The 26,177-nt window shown below is 40.2% G+C and overlaps 1 protein-coding gene across 4 annotated transcripts in view; it reads right to left on the bottom strand.

Annotated features, from left to right (window-relative positions):
* Positions 1–610: 610 nt before the first annotated feature.
* Positions 611–26,177, bottom strand: part of FRS2 (fibroblast growth factor receptor substrate 2) — a 98,766-nt gene continuing 73,199 nt past the window's right edge. For 2 of the 4 annotated variants that reach the window (XM_032796516.2, XM_032796517.2), the window contains exons 4-8: positions 22,776–22,962; positions 19,478–19,636; positions 12,988–13,151; positions 6,992–10,828; positions 611–6,648 (exon numbers count right to left, since the gene is read on the bottom strand). In XM_032796516.2, coding sequence (XP_032652407.1) covers positions 9,878–10,828; positions 12,988–13,151; positions 19,478–19,636; positions 22,776–22,962 — 1,461 coding nt within the window. In that variant the 3' untranslated portion in view covers positions 611–6,648; positions 6,992–9,877. Of the gene's footprint in view, positions 6,649–6,991; positions 10,829–12,987; positions 13,152–19,477; positions 19,637–21,636; positions 22,051–22,775; positions 22,963–26,177 lie in introns of those variants that run through there. The other 2 variants (XM_032796523.2, XM_032796524.2) reach the window with 2 other exon arrangements.

Genomic DNA, 26,177 nt, shown 5'->3' with positions numbered 1-26,177 from the left:
CCAGTAGTTCAGTTTTGTATGTTGAACTATTGCAGATTAAAATGTATAGTCCTTGCCACTGTGATTTTACAAGGCTGTTTTAATACTTTTACTGACGCTATTAATTCAGTAATGACATATTAACTTCTTGTGATTAAGGGGATGACTCTTGGCCTAATTTTCCTATCTGCCTTGAAGAAGACCGAGTTCATTTTCTATAGAACTGATTATTTACTTCAAGAAATATGGGGTATGTATCAACTTAAATGGCACCATACTGAAAAAGCAACAACTTTCTATATATTACAAAGATGTAAGGCCTGAAGACCACTCAAAAAAATTCACACAGATACTTCCAGGGCCATCACAGAAAATTTTCAAACTTAAAAAATTATATATCCTAGTAATACATCCTAATAATACATTGGAAATAGAAGAGAGGCATCTTTGTGATAAATGAGATTCAGAAAAATATGTGAATACACAATGCCAGCTAGTAAGGCTATGGATGCGCCAAGGACAATGGTGAAAAAGGACAAATATCTTTTCCATTGGGTTGAAGGTACAACACACCCAATACTGAATAATGAAAATCAGAACCCAGTCCCAAACAAGAAATTCACATGCTCCCTACAATGTAAAATCATTTTTATTGCCATGCTACAATTTTTAAAAAAATGAAGTTGGCACTGATGAGGGAGGATGACAATGTTGTCAACATTACATAATACATTTTTTAAAAATGAACATTTGGTGAGCTATCAGTAATGAAAATGCAAACCAAAATTAAATTAAAATTCTAATATGCTGATTTGGAACAGCATAAAAATACTGTACTACGCAGAAAGTGTCAATTTTCTCATGAAAAGAAACATGGAATGTCTGTCAAAGATTAACCAAACAGGGCAAAATTCATAGAAATGGTAGAAACAATTTGGCAACGGCACTCCCACTATTTAGACTTTTTATAAGAAATAAAAATCTAGAAAGCTACCTTTATACAAAGTTGTTACATTTACGCCTTTAAGTAGGAAAAAAACATTTTATAATGCAAATTAGAACATAAAATAATCTTACAATATCATACAATGTAACATAAAGGAACATAAAAACATGATTTTGGCCTTTACAGAAATGTATATTTCTGCATTTAATAACTGCATTTGTGGCACAGTGGTGACTGCTGTACTGTTACTACCAGTCATGCTAGAGCTGCATTCAGCTGTACTGCAACTGCCAATTTTCCGTTTAGTTAAGATGCAGACCATGGTTCAGAAGTAATAGTCCTAGGTGATGCAACTACAGAATGAGGTGTTCCATGCAAAAAAAGGCATGTTTACAGTTGGGACACACTGTATTGTGGGATACCATACACCACTAATTTTCCGTTTCAAACCAGAAACATATCCTATACATTCAGTAATTAAGTACCAATATCTTAACAAGTGAGAATGTCTGTTAACGATTTGGCAACTTCAGGGAAAGTACAAAGTTAGTACCAATTTGTAGTATATCTGTGTGTGTGTGTGCGCGCGCATACATACATATCCACCCTTACACAAATCAGTGCCAAAATTTGCATTAATTTGGAGTCAAGGCTGCTGATGTCCATTCCTAGCATTAAAAATACAAGCAATCCTGAGCTGTTTCTTTCACATTCTTTCATATATAACAGCTCAATCAATGTACACGTATGTATGACTAAAATAAAAATTTATATAGTAATTTTAACTCTGGCCACCACAAATAGGATTTTTTTTTTTTTTAAGTATAGGTAAATTAAATATATTTATATTTTTACAGTATTTTTAGGCCATTCCCGAATAGCTTGATCAGCCAGATCTTCTGGTATAGTGCAGCCATTTTGCACTCACTGCCAGCCGAATCTGAACAGGTAGCACCTGGTCCAGACACTGAAATCAACAGAAATCTTTCTGTAGGCTTCAACAGGCCCCGAGACAGTGTATCCAGCTCAAGATCACCCCAGTACAAAAGTAATCCACAGAGAGGCTCCTACCTCACACCCCCACCTCTGCTGCCAGCACAGAGGATGTTGTTAGAGGAATGGGAGCATGGTTGATATACCCCTATGCTCTATCATTCACCTGATATGATTTTGGGCTGGTTTACAGCTGATGCGGGGGAATGTTCCTGGGAAATAGCCAGGCACACAGTGGCTCCCAGAATCAGGGAGTGGAAAGGTGAGCTTCATGGCATCTTAGTACTCATGCTTCTCAAATAAAGGTGAAGTTCTGGCCCTACATCATCATCACCACCTCCTCTTATTTTTATCACTGTAATTCTCAGACACCAGTCAGCACTGGGGTCCCATTGTGCTAGGCTCTTTACAAAACACAAAGGAAGACTTAGTCCCTGCCCCAAGGAGCATACAACCTAATTCTTAATTATATTTTTACATCATCTCATTTGTATATATACATATTTGCTACATTAAATAGAAATACACCAAGGTAATGGATATATCAGAAAACTTTGTCACAATGTGTGTCTTATCACACTAGATAATTACTAAAACTGCAAGAAAATTTTTAAATGCCCTTTGTAAATATATAAAAAATATGAAAATGTCCAATACTTGTTTCATGACTTAAAGATATCTCAGACATATTTCCACCTATATACCTACATATTTCCACACAAAATACTGCGTTAAACTGGACTAAACAATGTTAGGAAATATCCTAATAATACATCTGACAAATGTCTGAAGTCATATTTAAAGCATAATTACAAGAAACTAACATATACATGGTCAGAGTTAAGTCTGCTATGTAAATTTTAAATTTCCTATTCATCTTATGTGTGTGTTGCCTAGAAGAGAAAATAATTTCTAAAGATTGTGAAAGAACCTTAACTCAAGATTTCCTATCTTTTTAATGAGTACTATTTAGGAATGGACATCAGCGGCCTTAGCTCCATGTTAACGCAGTTTTTTGTGCTGGAATTTCCCCATGGCTTTTTGTTTGTTTGTTTTTGAGAATGTAAATGAAGAATTGAACATGAACACATCTTATGTGAGCTTGATTAAATATTTTAATGAAATAAATACTGTCAAATTTGAATGCCTGAATAGCTATTCATGGAAAAAACCTACATTTAAATGCCAAAATCAATTTCTATCAGCCAACATGCAGGCTCAAAACTTGTCTTAGCCTCTTCTAGTGACGGTTGAGAGAAAACAAATTTTCCTCTAAGAAACCAATTAGATCCACTACCAGTTTCTACAGTATATTTCCTCAAATTCATCTTTATTTGCAGACATAAATAACACAGTACAGTGCAAACAGGGAGTTCTACTACAGATTCCACCTTATATGAAGCTGGCAGTTCTGTTAAGAAACAGAGCTCCACATCAGGGATGCAACATCACACACCATGTAGTAATTCAATGAAAACTTGTTCCCTCTTAATTCAGGCTCTCGATTAATTGCAGTTAACTCACACAATTAACTCAAAAAAAATTAATCACGATTAATTGCAGTTTTAATAGCACTGTTAAACAACTGAAATTTATTAAATATTTGTGGATGTTTTTCTACATTTTCAAATATATTGATTTCAATTACAACACAACACAACATATACAGTGCTCAATTTATATTATTTTTATTATAAATATTTGCACTGTAAAAATTGTAAGCAAAAGAAACAGTATTTTTCAGTTCACCTCATACACGTCCATAATGAAATCTCTTTATAGTGAAAGTGCAACTTACAAATGTAGATTTTTTTTTTTTTGTTACATAGCTGCACTCAAAAACAAAACAATGTAAAACTTCAGAGTCTACAAGTCCACTCAGTCTTACTTCTTGTTCAGCCAAATCACTAAGACAAACAAGTTTGTTTACACTTACAGGAGATAATGCTGCCCCCTTCTTATTTACAATGTCACCCGAAAGTGAGAACTGGCATTTGTATGGCACTTTTGTAGCCAGCATTGCAAGGTATTTACATGCCAGATATGCTAAAAATTCGTATGCCCCTTCATGCTTCGGCCACCATTCCACAGGACAGGCTTCCATGCTGATGACGCGTGTTAAAAAAACGAATTAATTAAATTTGTGACTGAACTCCTTGGGGGAAGAACAGTATGTCCCCTGCTCTGTTTTACCCACATTCCGTCATATATTTCATGTTATAGCAGTCTCGGGTGATGACCCAGCACGTTAGTTTTAAGAACGCTTGCACTGCTGAGTTGACAAAATGCAAAGAAGGTACCAATGTGAGATTTCTAAAGATAGCTACAGCACTTGACCCAAGGTTTAAGAATCTGAAGGTGATGAGGTGTGCAGCATGTCTTAAAAGAGTAACACTCCAATGCGGAAACTACAGAACCTGAACCAGCAAAAAAGAAAATCAAACTTCTGCTGGTGGCCTCTGACTCAGATCATGAAAATGAACATGCGTCAGTCTGCACTGCTTTGGATCATTATCAAGCAGAACTCGTTATCAGCATGGATGCATGTCCTCTGGAATGGTCATTGAAGCATGAAGGGACATATAAATCCTTAGCGCATCTGGCACATAAATATCTTGCGACGCCGGCTACAACAGTGCCATGCGAACACCTGTTCTCATTTTCAGGTGACATTGTGAACAAGAAGCAGGCAGCATTATCTCCTGCAAATGTAAACAAACTTGTTTGCCTGAGTGACTGGCTGAACAAGAAGTAGGACTGAGTGGACTTGTAGGCTCTAAAGTTTTACATTGTTCTATTTTTGAATGCAGTTATTTTTTATACATAATTCTACATTTGTAAATTCAACTTTCATGATAAAGAGATTGTATTACAGTACTTTTATGAGGTGAATTTAAAAATACTATTTCTTGTGTTTTTACAGCACAAATATTTGTAATAAGTAAATATAAAGTGAGTACTATACACTTTGTATTCTGTGTTGTAATTGAAATATATTTGAAAATGTAGAAAACATCCAAAAAGATTTAAATTATATTCTATTATTCTTTAATTGTGATTATTTTTTTTAATTGCGCAATTAATTGTGATTACTTTGTTTTAATCGCTTGTTAATTACTCTTAATTGAAGTGAAAGATGGCAAAGGTAATCTGTCCTCTACTGATACTGCCTCATCCTGGGCAAAATGGATCTACCCCAGACATCAATATGAATATTCTGGGCTGGATTTTCAGTGGGCGTAGGTTGGCATAACTCCACTGAAACCAATTGTTGATTTACACAAGGAGATTTGTCTCTGTCTCTCTTACACTTAGGTAAGAGTTCCCAGCTGTCATGCCCATGAAAGTACTATTTAATTTACCTTAAGTTAAATGACTTGGGTGTAGATGCCTCCATTTCTTTCAGTGCCTGTCTGGGCTTTGAGTGAATATGAAAGCCTGACTGGGTGAAGGGTGATGGATTATCAAACACGAGGGAGGGTGAGACTAGCTCTTGAACAGGCAGAAATGAGGCTCCAAGGAACAATACTGGGGTAGCTGCTCATGCTCATGCAGCTGTTGCAGGGAGCTGGGCCACAGAGTGGCCCTGCTTTGAAATCTTAGTCTGGGCCACAGATATGATATTCAGGACCCAGATCAACTGCATTCTATGTTGCAGTAAAATGCTTTTTGTGTCAAAAATCTGAACATGCTGACAGTCAAATATCTCAGCATTTAAGCAGTTAAGTGCAAAATGTAAAGATAAATACTTGGGGGCCTGATACTGCACCACTGAAGATAATAGTTTTGTTACTGATTTAAATGAGAGCAAGATTAGGGCCTTATTGTGTAACTTGTTATATTCAACACCTGCCATATACTCAATACATTATCAGGACATGAGTACATTTTATTAAATTTTTTAACTTAGACACTTCGCTGAGGAGAAACCAAAAGAACGTTGTAAAGCCAATCAAAATTTTCAGAATTGGTCATTTTTAAATGTATTTGATAGAATCACTGAAAAAAAAAAACTTTCACAAAATATAATTCTGCACCTCTTAAGTATGCAGTATATTGGTAAGAAAATACTTATTTTTCCTTGTGTAATCAATGGATTAAATTCCCACTTGAACTGCATTTTCAATGCAACATTAACAATGGAGTCCTGGACAGTGCCTCCTAATATTATTTTATATACTGCAAATAAGAATTGGTTAGAGCAGTTACTTGAAAAGTAGGATAATATATGAACACACTGCACCTTTTACTAGTCATGGCATCAGGTGGAGCAATTTCTAGCTTAAAGGCTTTACACATTGGAGCGTGGAATATGTCATGTGCCTGAAAGGCAGGGGCCAGCTGCACACTGTGGATAAATAACAGAATTAAAAGACATTTTGCCACTTTTGTGGGCATTCGTTAGGTAATCTTCACACGTTAGGCCAGTTATTTTCCAATAAACTGTTACATATTTGTTGCATCTTGCTCTGTACACCTGTGGGTCCAAAATAAATATGCTTAAAAATACAATTGAGAAATTTCTGCTTAAAACTGAATTCCAGATCTGCAGATAGTGAATCTAACATCACAACTCTAAAGAGACTAAGATACAACCAAGTCTCTAAAGGTAAAGTGCAACTACTTAATGGGAAAATTAAATAAAAACAATGCCATAGATGAACTGAGTAGTTTCTATCTCTTTCCTACTTAATCCAGGGGAGGGATAGCTCAGTGGGTTGCATGTTGGCCTGCTAAACCCAGGATTGTGAGCTCAATCCTTGAGGGGGCCACTTAGGGATGGGGGCAAAATCAGTACTTGGCCCTGCTAGTAAAGGCAGGGGGCTGGACTCAATGACCTTTCAGGGTCCCTTCCAGTTCTATGAGATAGATATATCTCCATATATTTATTACCTGTTTAGGGAAATGGAAGATGTTTAGGGACATTCTTGGAAAGTATGTGGAGGAAGGGATCAGCCTGAACTTAACCATCATCATTACCATTACTACTAAAATGTACTCTGTATGCTAAAGATATGCTCCCCTTTAGGTGCAGCATGATGTATTTTGCATTTGTCATATTAAAAGTATTACCAACACCAAGCATTCAAAAATCATGAATCAGAAAAAAAAATAAAAAAATCAAGATTGGATTTGGCTTTGGCTTCTTTTTAGATGTCTTCTGGTTTTTGATCCTTTAGGGATCACATTTTCAATCTTTTCTCCCCAAGGGCAAGAAATTTAGCTTTATTTGGGCAGGGAGGGAAGGGGAGAGAAAAAAAAGTGAGATTTTTGCAGTATTCACATGACTCCAGGATCTACGGCTTTAAGAAAAACAACACTCATAAAATTGCAAGAGTTGGCAACAACGTTATTCTGAATGGTCCATGGTAGGTGTTGGATAGGAAGGATGATTTAGTGGATAGAGCACTGGACTAAAACTCAGGAGAGCTGGGTTGAATTCCTGGCTCAACCACAGACCTTCTATGTGACCTTCAGCAAGTCATGTATAGTTTACTTGGGCCTCAGTTCCCACACCCATAAATTGGGGACAGTACTTCCTTACTCTACAGGGTGTTTGAGGACAAAATACATTAATGACTGAGACACTCCAATATTATGGTGATGAGGGCCATATAAATCTCTAGATAAGATAGCTGGTGAGTTAAGTGTTCTAGCCTTTTAACTGCTTGAAATGTATGCTGAAATCTTGTCTTAGTTTACAAATTAGCAAGAGTTTGTTGGTCTGATTCTAGTTCCTAGCCCACCTTCACACATCCACCACACAGTTTGCAACAATTGGTAATAACGCTTCAAGACAGACCCAGGATTAGTATATGCATGATGTGTTGCAAATCACGACAGAGGTGCAATGTCAGGGTGGAGCAAGGGACACTTATAGCACCATGCATTTGCACTACCTCCGATTCTAGTGAATGCTATTAGTCCCTCACCTGTTCGAGCACCTAAATCACAAAAAAAATGCATACAAGTGCACAGACTAATAGTGAAATGATTATGGAAAAGGTTTTAGTGAAGTTTTCTTACAATTGTCTCAGCTAAGATGCCTGTTCCCTTACTACTGTGAAGTGTATTGATTGTGCGCCTAGATGCATTTCGGTATTATAAAATTTGTAAAAAACACTGGAAATCCTTCAGGATAAAAAAGCCTGACCTATATAAATGAGGCTGCCATTATCTCACTGGTGTGAACAAGAAAAATGTATTTCAGCTATCACTCTTCCTACTATTTATCTGGCTGAAGACAAAAGGAAAATTTAATAGGAAAACAGGAACGCCCTCCACACAATTCAAAGGACTGGAAATAGTGTTACGTTTTAAATGAAAGCTCAATATTACATGAGGACCCTAAGCATTTTTTGAGTCTCTTCCCCCCTGGTTTCTTGCATGTGATTTTTCTCGCCCACAGCTCAAGGATTATTATGCATTACACCAGTTCACGTAACGGTTAGTTCCACAGGCTCAAGCTTAATCTGTTTTTTTTCCTGGTCCTGCACTGCACCTGCTGTACTGATATCAATTCTATTAATATTCAGTATAGAACAAGGGACTGTCAAGGGCATACCTGGCATGTTCAGCAGATGCATTCTACCTGGATGTACCATAACATCAATCAGCAGTTAAGCCATTAGAGTAACTGAGTTAACTAGCTGCAAAAGGGAAAATATGTATGCCCATAGATATTACCTTCAAAAAATTCTCTACATATTGTAAGTAACTAATTCTCTCTAAATCCAAGTACATCAACTACAGATCCAAACTGTAAATTTAGGGTTTGTCACACTGAACTACCAAATGCAATACCTTGCCTCCCATGGTGACCTATATTTGATGCTTCAGAGGAAGACAAAAATGCATAATATACCTTTCCACTTGTGCAATGCTGTATGCTGCTGGACACTAACACTTTTGGGATGTTTCTGTCAGACATAAAAAGTAAAAACACCACCACACTGGACAAAGGCAACCTTATTAAGTAAAAAAGTTCCCACTGGATCTTCAAGAGATTTGTCTTTGACAATGTGCAGACTGAATAGGAGCAACACACATAAAAATCCTAAACAATAATTAAAAAGTTATGCACAAAAACTTGACTGTTCTTAACCTACAGATATTAAAGAATAGATCAAAGATGACATCGCACACATGAAGATGGAAAGGTAAGCAGAACTATGAAATTAAAGAACACCTTAAAATCACAGATACAACCAACCTGTGTATTCCTTCAGAAAACTCAGATTAAAATTCTGTAAAACTGTTCTGGTACTATCACTTGGAAACCTTTTCTAGGGGAAATGACTTATGGCTTATTTCAGACCCAACTCCAGCTCTGACCAAGTGAACTTGATGTAACCCCTCAATGTTACAGAAATTAAAAAAAACCTTCAAGAATCTGAAGTTTGTCCAAATGACTTCAAAAAATGAACTGACATACATACGAGGAAGCGTGGTGTTTATATCCCTTCACGTGAGCCAAACTATATCATGTAAGTCAAACTGATTGAATAATGAATTACTCTCTCATATTTGGAGGAGGCCACATGAATGAAGAGAGTGAAGGTACAAATATCAACCTTGCAAGATTAGGACTATTAGCTAGTAATGCACATCAAGAGGCTTTATAAAGTGTTACAAATGCCATTAATGACTATAGGCACATGGCCAGAATATTGATAACTTCAGAACTGGCAGTCACTCCAACTCTAACCAAGTAAAGAGGCACTGTGAAAAGTGGCAATGCTTCTACACAGCAATTACTATTACTGTAGAATAAAATGGTGTCATTTAATGAGTACCTGCTCTACATTATTTCCCTTTTGTTAGACAAGCACATGAAGTATTCAGAAAAAGTCTATTACTCTATAAAAGGCATTAGTGTTAAAAAATGCACATGAAGAATTTGCATCTTCAATTTTATAAACTTCACAAAAGGTGCAAATGATTTAACGTTTCCTGGGCTCACATAGGCAGGTCAGTACTGTTATGTCTAGTTTTTCTAGACGTACCATCATCTCGTGGCAGTGCTTTCTGCAAACTTGACATAGCAGCAGTTCTTTCAATGTCTATCACAGCATACAGCTCTGTGCGCCTGGTTGGAGTTTGTGGAAGTGGAGTGGTAGGAGTTTTTGGAGTCTGAGGGTTGTCAGAGTCACTGCCACCTTCCAAGTCAACCTGTATATAATTGAGCTGCCTGTGTTCTAAACTTGGACGTCTAATATCAAAGTTAAAGACTGTTGGTGTACAGTCCCGACGTCGTGTAAATTCTACTTTATGAGCACTTGCTGGCACAGTTACATTCTCTGTATTTACATAATTATGCATTGGATCTAGGTTATTGTGGTAGCCATTCAGAGACGGAGTCTTTGGTCCTAAATTGTCATCTTCATCTCTGCTTAGCTTGCGGGCTTCCCAAACAGGAGGCAAAGATGGCAAGTTTTCATAGTTTAACAATGCAGTTCTCCTTTGAGCAGAGTTGTTAATATTCTGGGTATCTGAGGTACTTGTTGATGTCAGACGACCTCTCCTGACTCCTGAGGCACTAGGGATTGATAACCTATTTAAATTTTCATACACGAGTTTATTACCAGAAGGTGTTTCTTTACGTTCATCACTGTCGTACCCAGTGTCCCATTCAGAGGTGTTTGTACTGCTGCCACTAACTTGGTCTCTCCCAAGTTGCTCCAGTTGCTCTCTTTCCATTAATTGTCTTTGAACAGGTGTTGGTCCTAAAACAAATTTGACTCCTTCAGGCTCCAGAAGAACCTGAGCATCAGAGTCATCAGTGCAATTTTGATCTTCTGTTGTCTTGCTTGTTTCAATAGTAGAAAGCCTTAATTCCAGCGGTACATGCACACTTGATCTATTTTTTTTCTCCTCTTGTACACCAGTAGTGTTGACATAGGTGTGCACCTGCAGAGGACAAATTCAAACATTAATTGCACTTTTTCTTATCTCCTTACTCCTACCCTTCCCTCCCCTCAAAGACTTGCAATCTTTTTGCCTGACTGTCTGAAGAGTGAAGGAAACTGTTTTTGAGGGACAGAGTTTTGTGCTAAAAGTCCAGCCTACTAGGTTGTGTTGAGCATGGAGCTTTGCCAAAGGTTTGCTACTCCTCATCTCATTTTTGCAGTGTTGTTTTAAATAATGTCAAAAGGTGCCCAGACTAGCCAAGGAGAATCTTTTTCTACTATTAAATTTAATAAGCTCAATTCTACCCTATGTCTGAGCTCTGCTGAGGTTACAGCTCCCTGATCCAGTGCCAGGCTCACCCCAACATTGGTCAGAACAGCTTTGGGGCTGCTCTGACTAAAGCCACTGGTATACTTGAAGGGTCTGGGTAGCATATCTCCACCTTACACACACACACAGTACATCCATGCCAGGGGAATGTGGTGCAGGAGTTGCCTTTGCTAAGTTTACATGAACAGAGTTCCCCTCTGCAAGGGAAATTTCTGTGCTGGCCACTTAAAGCCTGAATCCAACCTGTTGTGCGAACTGAATGGTGGAAAAGTCCTGGATCACACCAGAGACTCTGTCCCATAGTAAAGTGACAGCATTTCCACCAAAGAGCATATAGTCAATAAATTGTCAAATTATAAAACCGTTTCAGGCATAAAAATGGACAAGCTCGGACTGGTAAGTTAAATTGTACATTTACAGAATTAAAGGTGTCGATCAGGGTGTTGGTAGCAGATGCACTTTGGGTGAGTTAAAAGTGCACCACTAGCTTCACAATTTATCCCTTCAGTGCTCCCATCCCCTTGCTTTAAAGGGAATGGATAGATGGAATTCTCTCATACCCTAATACCACTCCTGGATCTGGAAACTTGGAGGGAAAAGGTACTGCTTGAGAGCAACTCCCTTCTATGCTCCACACTGTCTCAGATCTCTGCCAGGATTCGCCTGCTGAGCGTGTGTAAGGCACACTAGTAGATGGTGACAACTATTACTTTTCTGGGTTGCCTCACACATCAACCGTCATGTGTGTCTTAATTTTTCAAGTTATTTGCTTCTACCAAAGAGCATTGCTGAGAATCAAATACAAAGATGTAATTTCTCCCACACCACTTACCCAGTGACATGCTCAAAAAGCCATTTACCTCCCTGAAGGTGCTCACTTGACTCATCACCATCTATCTTCCTCTCTGACTTTTGGCTTTGGCTCTGCCTCTTTTTCTCTGCCCAGTCTCTCATCATCATCCTCAGTGACTTTTCCATGCTGACTCCCCATATGACTCTTACCCATATATCTTCTTGTCCTTATTACACCAAAATTTGTTTTCCTGGTACTTTGGCTCATTTTCCTTTCAGCACCTGCTTCTTATCATATTAAGACTATCGCAGGGCAAGAACTGTCATACATGTGTGCACAGCACTGATCACAAAGGGACTTAAGTTCATGATTGGGAACTCCTGGCACTATTACAATACAAATAAATACATAATATCATGCATTTTAAATCACGTAGCTCAGAAAACAAGCTCTCAGACACCATGGGCAGCGGGGGTACCCTGAAGCTCCCAGCTGGGCACGGCAGGAGGACCCCCTGCAGCTTCCTGCAGCTGGGGAGGGAGCAGGGGGACCCCCGCGGCTCCCTGCGGCTGGAGAGCGGGGATTCTTCCAATTTCCCTATGCCGCTGGTGGCAGGGGGACCCTGAAGCTCTGAGCTCCCATGAGTGCTGGGATCCCAGAACTCCCAGCCACTCTGCAGTTGCCCCGTCCCTTCTCATTTTATCATGGATATTTTTAGTAAGAGTCAGGAACAGGTCACAGGCTTCCGTGAATTTTTCTTTATTGCCAGTGACCTGCCCCTGATCTTTACTAAAAATACCCATGACAAAATCTTAGCTTTAATCATCATCCTAAAATGGTTACCACATGCAAACGTTCTATAGCAATACAACGTACTATGCAGATACACATAGCCAAGATCAGGGAAAAAAACCCATGTTTTTCCATCATGGAAACAGAGCTAGGAAAATACGTGCAAATACAAATCTACAGGATCAATACAAGAACAGCAGAATTAATACTGAACCCAAAATGTGAAAACAAAGACCATGCTTACTTGTTCCTCTGCTACAAGCAATGGATGTGTTGACTCTTCACCTACTGAAGGAAGCCGTGCACTTCCTACAGAGGGATGTCTGCTGGAAGGATGTGATGAAGCATCTCCAAAGGAGGGATATCTGGGATACCCATTAGGTAAACTTTGTGCACTGAACCCAGGAGCTAATTCAATTTAAGAAAAAATGCATTAAAAAGATATTTAATGTGACCCCTTATGTATCATTCAGCTGCTTTCTTTTGTCTTTGGAACGTGCACTGTACATTGTGCACACTATCAAAATAAATATATTTAACAAATCCCAAATGCTCACAGAGCCCGATATGTGCCTAAAATATATCTATATCTATCTAGATTGGATCTCCTCAATATTTAACTAACACACCATGTGCCAAAAATTTTAATCCCCTCAAGAAAGCATGAAAAGCAACTTTCACTGAGTAACAAAGTGGAACTGGCATCAACATTCAATTTCTTAAGTTCAGCCTTCTTAAGCCGTACTGTTTGCATGCATAAACAAGAAAACAGTCTACGGGACTATATATTAGATATAAATACTATTGAAAAAATAATTTTTCGTAATTGCATTGCATTGTTTGTCAGTATACTTATATGATACAGAATGACAGCAATGACTGAATAAAGTAAATGAGTTTGCAGCAAAGGCCAAGCTAAATATACAATGGGAAAATAAGTTAGTTTCACTGGGTTACAAGTATTTCATTAGAAAAACTGCTAAGCCAATGGATTTTCTGAACAATTTCAGTTCTTCTTCACACACTGCCAAATTTAAATGCAATTTTCCAGTTAACTATATAAGATTGTCACAAGAGATATTCCTGTAATGTCACTAGTCACAAGAGTGTCTACTTCTGAGAACTTCATTCCACCACTTTTCAAATTCAGTTTTACAACTCTAGTTTATCATCTGAAGTGAATGTATAGGCAACACTGAAACAAGAAGTTTATATTTTCAGATCTAGATGGATCTAACCATAACCCTCTGACAGAACTTAGTTCTTGGCAATATTGAAAAGAAGTTTGATAATAGTCACATGAAACTGTTGAAAAGAAAATTACTTGCCTGTAATTCTACTTTCTTAAACCATCATCATCACAGGATCCTCACTGTTAGATCTCAAGCCTCTAGCCTGAGATTGGCCAAAACTCCCAAAAACAGTTTTGGAGGGCTCCACACACCCCCTCCCCACAACAGCAGAAGAAACATTCCAACCCTGCAGCACGAAAGGTGCAATTTAACTGCCAATTCCCGCCCCCCCCCTTTTTTTTTTTTGGTGACAGGCTGGAACATGACCAATACCAACATATCATTAACTCTGTAGGGATAAAGTGTGAGTGCATATAAAAAACACCTCCAGCAGACAATGTTATTTTTGTATATAAATACGCACAAATACACTATCACCACAAGGCAGAGCACGCCTTTTCATAGGCAGAACTCCCAGACTCTGAAAGATGCATAGGTGAGTGAGAATCATGTGAGATCTTCAAAGATGTAGAAAGAATTTTCTCTTCTTTAAAGATACCATCATTATGGGATTCTGACTCCTGGTGAGTAAGCAGTTTAAGGGATGTGATGTTTCAAAATAAAACAAAGGGCACTGCATCAGGCAGTGATAAACATGTACCTCAGGCAAGATGCAAAGCAGCTCTTTTTTTCTTTAATAAGAGAGGATGAGTCACCTCTTGCTAACCAAGAAGCATCAATGCAGAGGGATTTGAGGATGAGCGCTCAATAAGCAAGAATTATCCACAAATATACCAGATGAGAAACAAAACTCATAGGGGTGGGAGAGTTTGGGCTCCCCTACTATGAAATATGTTCTGTAGACATGAGAGATGGAAGCTGACTGCAAGCCATGATGCAGACATCCCTGACCACAACAACTATGAGATAAAAGGTCTTCCAAAAAGCCAGAATTCAAGCCATTTGTTCAGCTATACATACCAGGCCCTCAGAACTACATCCTGTCAAAAACTAAAAAAGGATCAGAGGAGAGCTCAATTTGGGATGGAACAACGTCACAGGAGTTCTGAACATTCATCCAAAGCCACACTCTGAGCCTGAAAAAGCTCATCTTAGATATTTATAAAGTCAAAAACCACAGTGTCTTCACTAATATGGGGATATTGGAAAAGGAGAGATAACTCAACTATGCAGTGGTTGGAGTTCAAGGTATGTGTCCCTATGGGTGCTCCACTTGAGGTGCACATAGCCCCATGAACCTTTGACCGGAGATGTTCAGTAGCAGTGCCCATGTGGCCTATGTATGTTTTCCAGACATTCTTGTGCCTGTACTGGGGATAGAGAGAGCTGCACGGACAAACCACCCTCAGTTCTTTCTCTACCACAAAGTTCCATGAAAGCAAGCTCTGAAACAGAAGGAAAGGAGGGCCTGTAGCAGAGGGTGCTCAGGGACACATCTCAAACAACTCCCAGTTACGCACAAGGTGAGTAACCTCTCCTTCGCTGAGTAGTTTCCCTGTAACAAGTTCTCTGTTTCAGATGACTCCCAAGTAGTACCCTCACCCAGAGGAGGGAGCTTCAGAGCCAAGTCTAATAGTGAAGATAAAACTGCATACCAAATCCAGCATCTGACCTATAGGCATGAACCAAAGCATGTAGAGAGGTCCAGGTTGCAGCCTTGTGATTTCATAACAGGTTTCAGTAATGCCACAGAAGTAGGTATATGCCTGTACAATGGGGTAGCACGCTGGAAAGAGGTTGGATCTGACAGACTCCTAACATGAAATAATACCCCTAGAGATCCACCCTGAGAGTCTTTGGGCGGAGGCTCTTGGTCCTTTGGATCTGTCTGCAACTGCAATAGTCTGGGAGACTTTCAAAACGGTTTAGTTTCATCCAGATGGAAGGCTAATGCCCTTCTGACTTCCAAGGTATGGAAGACATCCCTGGTCTGATGTAATTTGGGGGTGGAAACTGGGAGATAAGTGACCTGGTTAATTTGAAATTCAGACGATACTTTAGGCACAAATTTAGGGTGTGGACATAACAAAACTTTGTTTTTGTTTTTGTTTTTTTTTAAAAACACACTAAAGGGATGATCTGCCATTAAATATCCCAGTTTTCCAACCCTTTGAGCAGAAGTGAGGGCCACCAAAAACAAAGCCATTTTCATGGAGAGGTGAAGTAAAAAACAAGTAGTTAATAGCTCAGAGATGTTTTGTAAAACAAAATTAAGAATTAAAGAACAAGGTTCAAGTCCCATATTGGAGTTTAATCTGAGAGAAATAAGAGACTCATCAGTTCTCTGAGGAATCTTGATGTTGCCACTGAGGAGGCCCATAGGGCATGGGAGGAGGCATCCATCTGCCGCACCAATGGAATGGGGGTCAAGGTCATTTCCCCACCCCCAAACCTCTATTTCTCTCCCCCTCAGTGTAGGTGCTACGAGAGTAAATGTCTGGTGGAGTAAAGAGGGGATCCCTGGACAGAAATCTGGGAATCAGACTCATCCTCAACATAATCCAGTGGCAGTGATAACTGCTCATCCTGAAGGGATGAGATCAGAGGTATCAGAGAGGTAGGATATCTGGCCAAAAGATGTGGTGTTGGTGACCCAGAAGATCTCAGTACAGGCAATTGTATGATACCAATAGATTCCTTGAATAGCTGAAATCCTGTAGTACCAATGGAATGTGAGTAGAAGTTGAATAGGATTCTGCAGAAACTGTCATCAGTACCATGACAGGTACTTGTCTAGAATGTGCCGGTACTGAGGACACGGAACACTTTGAAAGAATCCATCTAGCTGACTCAGATGATATCAATGAAGTAGACTGGGACACTGGTATAAGGTCTCACAGGAGTTATGCAGGAGTATAATGGCACTAACTGCTTCGAAGTACAATGTCTCCTGGAATGATCATGAGCACCTGATGTCAAGGGAGGTGTCACTACCGGACAGGGCTTTTAGATGATGTCTTAGATGACCTCTCAGTACTGGAGCCACTCCGCACATCAATGGTACTCCCTTTGTCTCTGGAACATTAATTATAAATCAGTGATCAAGGTGGGTTGTTCCCCCCCCCCCAAGAAAGAGATAAGAACTCTCAAGTAGGAAACTTAGTTCTCCTCATCCTCTTGTTGGCACCCATAGTCTTGTTTCATGAGGCTCTTGGTGACCTAAACACAGAGGTAGATTAAGTGTACTCGGAGGCCAGAGTACAGGGGGGCTCTCTGAGCCTGATCAGAAGCCAGTCTTAGGGCTTGTTTCATCATAATCAATCTAAATTTTCTCACTCTATTCTTAATGAGTTCTGCTTTTAAAAGACATGCAGAACTTACAGTTGGTCAGTGTATGGATGTCTCCCAAACAGCGGAGACACTGAGAATAGCTGTCACTGACGGATTTCTCTCCTGCCAGGACAGAGAATTTTCGAAGCCAAGGGACCTTAGTGTACCCCAGAAGTGCTGATCTCCAAAATAACCCCTCCAGTGGGGAAAGGAGAGAGGGGAAAATAAAATAAAATAAACAGAACCCCCCAAAATTAAATAAGAACTAGATTAAACTTAAGAAAACTAACAGAAGAACAAACCAAGCTAAACTATACCTGAAGTGAACCAGGCACACTTGATGCTCAGTCTCAGGCATAAGGGCAGTGGAGAAGGAACAGAGGGCATTTTTCCTATGCAGCTCTATATATCCTTGGTACAGGAATGAAGATGTCTGGAATGAATGTGCAAGCCAAATGGGCAGTTACTGAAAACCTCCAGTCAAAGGTGCCAAAGGGACAATACTCGAAGAAGATTCAAACTTTGCCAAGCCCTTTGCTGCTACAGAGTGACGGAAATGCTTACAGGGGCCTTCCCTATAAAGAAAAGGTCAGTAATTTCTTGTTTTGCTGATAGGAAGAGAGATCCAACTCTGCTGTTCCACCTCTATTCAGCTCCTCAGGGCCCACTGACACACTTAAAGCATGAACATTTTGGACAATGATTCTGACGTTTACAATTGTCGTATAATTTTCTGTGGCTGCAATAAGGCAATCCTTAGACAAGATCTCGTAAAGCGACCATATGTGCACATACTGAAGTGGTGCTTTGTGTACTGATGTTAGGTCCCAATAGAGCCTAGCCAAATTCTTCAGCTTTGGGAGTTCTAGCCAGTTCTGCCCCAGAGCAAGGAGATACAGTTTTCAGAATGGAGAGAGGTAAATAGTGGTGTCCCCCAGGGACCTGTATTGGGCCCAGTCCTATTTAACATATTCATAAACAATCTGGAAAAAGGGGTAAACTGAGGTGCAAAATCTGCAGATGATACAAAACTATTCAAGATAGTTAAGTCCCAGGCAGACTGTGAAGAGCAACAGAAGGATCTCAAAAAACTGGGTGACTGGGCAACAAAATGGCAGATGAAATGTAATGTTGATAAATGCAAAGTAAACAATCATTTGGAAAACAATTCTGACTATACATTACAATGATGGGGTCTAAATTAGCTGTTACCACTCAAAGAGATCTTGGAGTCATTGTGGATAGTTCTCTGAAATCATCCACTCAATGTACAGCAGCAGTCAAAAAAGCAAACAGAATGTCAGGAATCATTAAGAAAGGGATAGATAAGACAGAAACTATCATATTGCCTTTATTTAAATCCATGGTATGCCCACACCTTGAATACTGAGTGCAGATGTGGTTGCCCCATCTCAAAAAAGATATATTGGAATTTGAAAAGGTTCAGAAAAGGGCAACAAAAATGATTAGGGGTATAGAACAGCTTCCATATGAGGAGAGATTAATAAGACTGGGACTTTTCAGCTTGGAAAAGAGGCAACTAAGGGGGGATATGATAGAGGTCTATAAAATCATGAGTGGTATAGAGAAAGTAAATAAGGACGTGTTATTTACTCCTTCTCATAATACAAGAACAAGGGGCCACCAAATGAAGCAGGTTTAAAAATAAATACAAGAAAGTATTTTTTCACGCAATGTGTTGCCAACCTGTGGAACTCTTGCCAGAGGGTACTGTGAAGGCCAATACTATAACGAGGTTAAAAAGGGAGCTAGATAGATTCATGGAAGATAGCCATTGATGGACCTATTAGCCAGGATGGGCAGGAACAGCATCCCTAGCCTCTGTTTGCCAGAAGCTGGGATTAGGTGACAGGGCATGGATCACTTGATAATAACCTGTCTGTTCATTTTCTTTGGGGCACCTGCCATTGGTCACTGTCAGAGGACAGGATACTGGGGTTGATGGACCTTTGGTCAGATCTAGTATGGCCATTCTTATGTATGTTCTTATGTAATTCTGTGATGGTATTTAAAGGGGGGGAAAAAAAAAAAAAACTACCGCAAACACTTTAGCTGGCAATAGCATTTAAATCAGTATTTATTCTTTAACTAGATTACCTGCATTCTGCTAACTGAAGAGCTAAATCAAATTTAAAGCAAGGTAACATGATACACATGGACATTATACTTTGGCAGCGGAACCATGCTTACTGGTGGGTGTTCGAGGGGTTCTTGGAACTTCCAACTCAGTTTGATGATGATTCCTTTCTACTACTGGTTCTTCTACCACATTTATGCTATTGTTCTGCATGATCTCTTGTAGCATATTAAATAGTTCTTCTGCACGAGCACACTTAAAGGCAAAGATTCCTATAAACACACAACAAATTGTTTTAGATCCCTTTAAGTGAAAACAAGAACTGCTTCTAAAAACAGTTATGTAATTAATTTTTAAGTAACTTAACGGGAGTCCACTTAACGAATACCTGTTAAAGGAACTGAGCTATTATATTTTTTGTGCAACAATCAAAATAAAAATATACAGTGAGACTCTTAAATGAGTACCTGATAAATGAATAAGCTTCCAATGCACCAAAAGACAGACTGGAAAATAAAAGACCCAATAAGAGAAAAATCTGTTAAAATTTCTGGTTGCCCTAAATGAGGAAAAACACTTCATGAAACAGAGAAGTTTTCAAATGAATAATCTGATAAGTAGACCTGTAAAAAGAATAGAACTTTGGTGCTGCAAGGTTATGTGTTTATCAGGTTTATACTGAGTTACCATAAAAAATAAAATACCTGCACATTAGGGAAGAAGGGTTTTGACACAGGGTAAAAGTCCAGGTTCTTAAAGAAGGTTAAAATGAAGGTCTAGAAGACAGATTGTGTGAAACAAACAGCAAACCAATTTTTTTTTCTGCCTTAGGGACAGACACAAAATTCAAAGTTGGCAGCAATACTATGTATTTTGCCCAAGTATTGTGCCACTTTGTCTTTGAACAGTAGAGGGAGCCCAACTTACCATCCCAAGCAAAGAGACAAGCAGTGAAGTCGCAGCTTTGGATTATTCTTTCCATTGAAAGCATTAATTTAAAGTTGACATATTCTTGTTAAAAGAAGAGTGTGTATGTGGTTGTGTTTTTTAAGAATGGATTATATCTAAAAAGTATCTTTATTTTAAGATACCTATATCCTACTACATTTTGACAATGCAATTATGTTTATATATCATGACATTCACTTCTTGTTATCTACAAGCTTTTGATTGATTTGAATACCATGGAAAAAGGAGTGATCTAACATATTGACTATATTTTGGTGTTAATCATAAAAAATATGCTCCAAAGGTAGAAGGTTACAATATGTGCAGTACTCTAGGTCTAAACAACCTGTGCAACCTCTCCAGAATTTTTTATTTGACAGTTTGCCTGATACAGTATTAATACTTCAGAAAATAACTAACTATGTACTCTTGAGAAATTGAAATTTGCCCTTCTATTAAAAAGGAAGAATAAAATGTGTTCTGTTCCCAAATTGTTAGTTCTCAGAACACGAGGTACACTTAAATTGCATATATAGAAATTAAATTAAAAAAAAAAATCAAGACTTTTTTACTGCAGCAGTTTCTCAAATGTTTTCATATTAAAAGCCAAACTACCTGTGGCTAAGCCAAACTATGAAAAGGCAACTCCCTCCCACCCTCAAGTTAGCTAGGATGCCATGGGTTTTTTCGTATCATGTACTACTATACCCAGTTTACCAACACAGAAACAATGTTGTGCGGTCAATGAAGTTCTGAACTGGGCTTCAGGTTTAGAAAGACAACAAATAATCTGGTTCTTGTCTACGTATATAGTGGTGCAGCTGTACTGATGCAGCTGTGCTGCTATAGAGCTTCCTGAAGATGCTGCCTGTGCTGACTGGAGAATTTCTTGTTAGCATAGGTACTCCAACATTCCAAGAGGCTGCAGCTATGTTGTTGGAAGATGACCTCCTGTCGACATAGCACTGTCTACGGCAGGAGTTCAGTCAGAAGGGGGAGGGATAACTCAGTGGTTTGAGCACTGGCCTGCAAAACTCAGGGTTGTGAGTTCAATCCTTGAGGGGGCCACTTAAGGATCAGTGACAAAAACAGTACTTGGTCCTGCTAGTGAAGGCAAGGGGCTGGACTCAATGACCTTTCAGGGTTCCTTCCAGCTATAAATAGATAGTTATACCTATGTCACTCAGGGGTGTGGAGTTTTGTTTTTTTTTTATTTAAACCAGCCTCATAATAAAAAAATAGTGAGTAAACAAGGTTAAGGGCAATTAAGAACGCAAATTAATCTAACAAAATAGTAAAAATGGGTGACTCCAACTACTCTCACCTGCTTTAAATAGTGGTTGCTTTTTAAAAGGTAAAGTTCAAGCCAAATCTCCAGCCCATCTGGCTGCACTGTACTGCAAGAAGCTGCAATGAACGGGTAGCCATAGATTCTCCTTGACACAGAGGAATTCTTGAACATCGGAGATGGGGTTGCCACTACCTCTATACCTTTATGAAGGTGGTGCGACAGGGGTAGGGAAGCACAGAAATGGTGTCATGGAGCACATAGTACTTCATCTGTTCCTTGACCAGTGCAGCTGTCACATAGGGACTGCTGCAGTGTGTGTAATTTAGTGTAGCTGTTTGGCCCTTCAACTGGGAGCCATTTTGACTCCCCAGTCAGCTCAGGATTAAGGGAATGGAATAGCAGGAGCCACCTTTCCCTCATTCTTCTCAAATGTGCTGAAATTAAGTGCTTCATATTTCAAATAAAAACAGAATTTAGGAAAAAGTATGATTTCACTGATGTTTTGGCTTCTATAAAAAATATTTGTAATTTTTTTTTTTAAGGGAGAAGGATAGAAAATGCAAGTGTGTGTTTTAAATACTATGCTTAAAAATAAACAAGGCAGACAGACCAAATCATGCAAGTGCTCAAGTTTATTAAAAACTTTCCCACACACACACTTGCTGCCCTCATAACAGGTGTCATGTGAACTCAGTTAAAATAACCTGTTAGGCTTCTCTGAAATCTTCATTTTTATATTTCTCCTTCCCCAAAAGGAGAAACATAAGGAAAGTCAACACTTCGAGCAAGGAGAGTTGGCTGCAACCCTCTACAAAACCCATTAAATCAGCTCCTAAACTGATTAGTGATCTCACTGCAAAAGAGTACAAAATATTCCAAGTCTTTGGTGATTTCAGAAACTAGAAGTCTCCCAGATCTTCTTTCATATAGTGCAGACAAACTCCTCTAGAGCAATCAGGCACACCCTATTTAAAATGCTGGCCATTTAACCAGAACTGTTCCCCAAAGGGCTACTTATAAGATTTTTCTGTGATGCCTGCATTCAAGGAGAAAAACCCCACTCTTTGCATTCTTGCTCTCAGGAAGGCAAAACTGAGTGAGCTGTATTTCATGTACAGACTTGTGAAATAGGTTGCTAAAATAATATATACACACACACACACGCTACCTACCTTGTCCAGTTTGACATCGTCGACCACTTTCAAAAGAAAAGAGATTTGAATCATAGCCGTAGCGACGGAGACAGAGGTAGTGCCATTTTACGGAATCCCGTTTACGGGTGTGTAAAATTAGCTCCGTATCTGTAAGTTCCATTACGCCAGAACCCAGTTCATTACCATCATCATCTACATTAATGACCTTTAAAATAAGAGTTATATACCATTATAAGCGCTTCTTGGACACTTCATTAACATACAGCATCTGACTCATCAAATACAAATTTGAAAAAAAAGTTTATAGCTGCTGGTGAAATACAAAACATTACAGACTATTTTTGAAAACAAAACATTTTTGTGTAAGAGCAAGTCAGGAAGTGCTAATTCTCTAGATGAGAGTATTTGCCTCTTTTTTAAAAAAAGAAGTGTATGTTTAAAGCAGTGTGTATCAAAAGGTGCAAATCATTACTGTAACTTGTTACCTCAACATTACAGATGTTTGAAGCAGAAAGTATGTCTGTATTTTTTATATGTAATATGTGAATTAAAACTGTTACCGCACCCTCTTTATCCCTGATAGAACTTGGACAATTCCCACATTTATTCACACTGTAACAACCCCTATTTCAGTGCCTTTTGTCCTAACTACTCCTTACTCAACAGAAAAACTGGTTAGAATTAATTTTCTTCTTAAAGAGAGTTATTGTCAAATGGAAATCTAGTCAATTTTTAAAACAGAGAAGTTGTTTCACCTGCCACTGAGACTCCTGACATTTTCTGTGGTTTCGCAAATAATCTCTTTCTTCTCTCTCTGGTTTTTAAGTAAAAGACTCGCACAAACAGAGGAGTTAACTGTATAGTGGGAATAAAGAAACTGACTACCAAACAAAATGCTGTCAAACCACAAATTGAAAAACAGAAATAAAGTCTCTGATCTTTCAGTTATTAGGTGCTATTTGTAACAGAAGTACGTAAAAATGTCCAGACATTAATGTGGTATTTAAGATAACAGCATCCCCTTAAGTTGTCTGCAAAAGTCACGGTTCACAATGGAAAGTACAGCCACTCACCCTCATTCTCCCGGGATCTCGGTGAGACAGAGTGGGACAGAAAATCAAATATTAATCTTGTGTAACTGGGCAACATGAGACCATTGCAGTCAATATGACTACTTATGGTTAAGGTTAAGCACATGCGTAAAAGTATCTGCAGGCCTAAAACTCCTAGGAATTCTTTGCATGAGACAACAAGGACTTGGAAATACCACTTCTTCTTCAAGTAAAGCAAGTTTTCTCAAAAATGCTACATTAATACTGACCTTCTGTTTAAATGGAGATACATCACCCAAGAAAAGACGGTTACTCACTTTTGTAACTGTTGTTCTTCGAGATGTGTTGCTCATATCCATCCCAGTTAGGTGTGTGCGCACCGCGTGCACGTTCATCGGAGAAACTTTTACCCTAGCAACACTTGGTGGGTCGACTGGGCGCCCCCTGCAGTGGCGCCACCATGGCGCCGCATATATACCCCAGCCGACCCGACCATCCTTCAGTTCCTTCTTGCCGGCTACTCCGACAGTGGGGAAGGAGGGTGGGTGTGGAATGGATATGAGCAACATATCTCGAAGAACAACAGTTACAAAGGTGAGTAACCGTCTTTTCTTCTTCGAGTGATTGCTCATATTCATTCCAGTAAGGTGATTCCCAAGCCTTACCTAGGCAGAGGGGTCGGAGTGAGATGTGGCAGTATGGAGCACCGCTGCACCAAAGGCTGCATCATCTCTAGATTGCTGGACCAACGCATAGTGCGAGGCGAAGGTGTGGACTGATGACCAGGTCGCAGCACAGCATATCTCTTGGATGGGCACGTGCGCCAGGAAGGCGGCTGAGGAAGCTTGAGCTCTAATAGAATGCGCCGTGAGGCATCCCAAGGGAAATGAGCCAGGTCATAGCACGTGCGAATGCAGGCTGTCACCCAGGAGGAAATCCTCTGGGAGGAGACTGGCAGACCTTTCATTCGCTCCACAACCGCCACAAACAGCTGAGGAGACTTTCGGAAGGGCTTCGTTCTCTCAATATAGAAAGCAAGCGCTCTACGCACATCTAAGGTGTGTAGCTGTTGCTCCCGCCGAGAAGAGTGGGGCTTTGGAAAGAAGACCGGGAGGAAGATGTCCTGGTTGGTATAGAAGGCAGACACTACCTTAGGTAGAAACGCCGGATGAGGTTGCAGCTGCACTTTGTCCTTATGGAAGACAGTATAAGGTGGGTCCACCGTGAGGGCTCTGAGCTCAGAGACCCGCCTGGCTGAGATAATGGCCACCAGGAAGACTGTCTTCCATGACAGGTACAGGAGTGAGCAAGTCGCAAGTGGCTCAAAGGGCGGTAGCATCAGCCTGCTTAGGACTAAGTTGAGGTGGGGGCAGGGCGACGTGCGGGGGGATAGATGCGCTCCAGGCCTTTAATGAACCGAGAGACCACTGGGTGAGAGAATACAGAATGACCACCCTCGCCTGGATGGAAAGTGGATATAGCTGCGAGGTGCACCTTCAGGGAGGATGTCGCCAGGCCCTGCTGCTTAAGGTACCAGAAGTAGTCTAAGACCGTGGGAATCGAGGCCTCTAAGGGAGTAATGCCCTGAGTCGTGCACCAGCATGCGAAGCGCTTCCACTTAGCCAAATACGTGGAGCGGGTGGAAGGCTTCCTGCTACTGAGGAGAATATGCTGTACCGGAGCGGAACAGCACAACTCCGCAGCATTCAGCCATGCAGGAGCCACGCCGTGAGGTGGAGGGCACGCAGGTCCGGATGGCGAAGCCTGCCGTGGCCCTGTGTGATCAGGTCTGGGAAGAAAGGGAGGGGAACCGGAGTGGCCACTGACAGATCCAGCAAGGTGGTGTACCAGGGCTGCCTGGACCATGCAGGCGCGATCAGGATCAGATGCGCTTTGTCCCTGCGGAGCTTCAGCAGGACCTTGTGCACCAGAGGAAACGGAGGGAAGGCATATAGCAGGCGGTGTCCCCAGGGCAGGAGGAACGCATCCGTGATCGATCCCGGGGAAAGACCCTAGAAGGAGCAGAACTCCTGGCACTTCCTGTTCGAGCGGGAGGTGAACAGGTCTACGAGAGGAAACCCCCACCTCTGGAAGATGGAATGTATGACGTCTGGCCGAATTGACCACTCGTGGCAGAGGAAGGACCGGCTCAGCCGATCCGCCAGGGCGTTCTGGACCCCCGGGAGAAAGGACGCCACTAGGTCCACCTGGTGGGCTACACAGAAGTCCCAGAGTCGAATGGCCTCCTGACACAGGGGAGACGAGTGGGTCCCCCCCATCTGTTGATGTAGTACATGGCCGTTGTGTTGTCCGTGAACACAGAAACACAACGGCCACAAAGATGCTGCTGGAATGCCTGACAGGCTAG

Source organism: Chelonoidis abingdonii, chromosome 1 (genome assembly GCF_003597395.2).
Source record: "Chelonoidis abingdonii isolate Lonesome George chromosome 1, CheloAbing_2.0, whole genome shotgun sequence".
Taxonomy (NCBI): domain Eukaryota; kingdom Metazoa; phylum Chordata; order Testudines; family Testudinidae; genus Chelonoidis; species Chelonoidis abingdonii.
The sequence above is the reverse complement of the archived record's forward strand: the minus strand, read 5'-3'. Positions and strand labels throughout refer to the sequence as shown.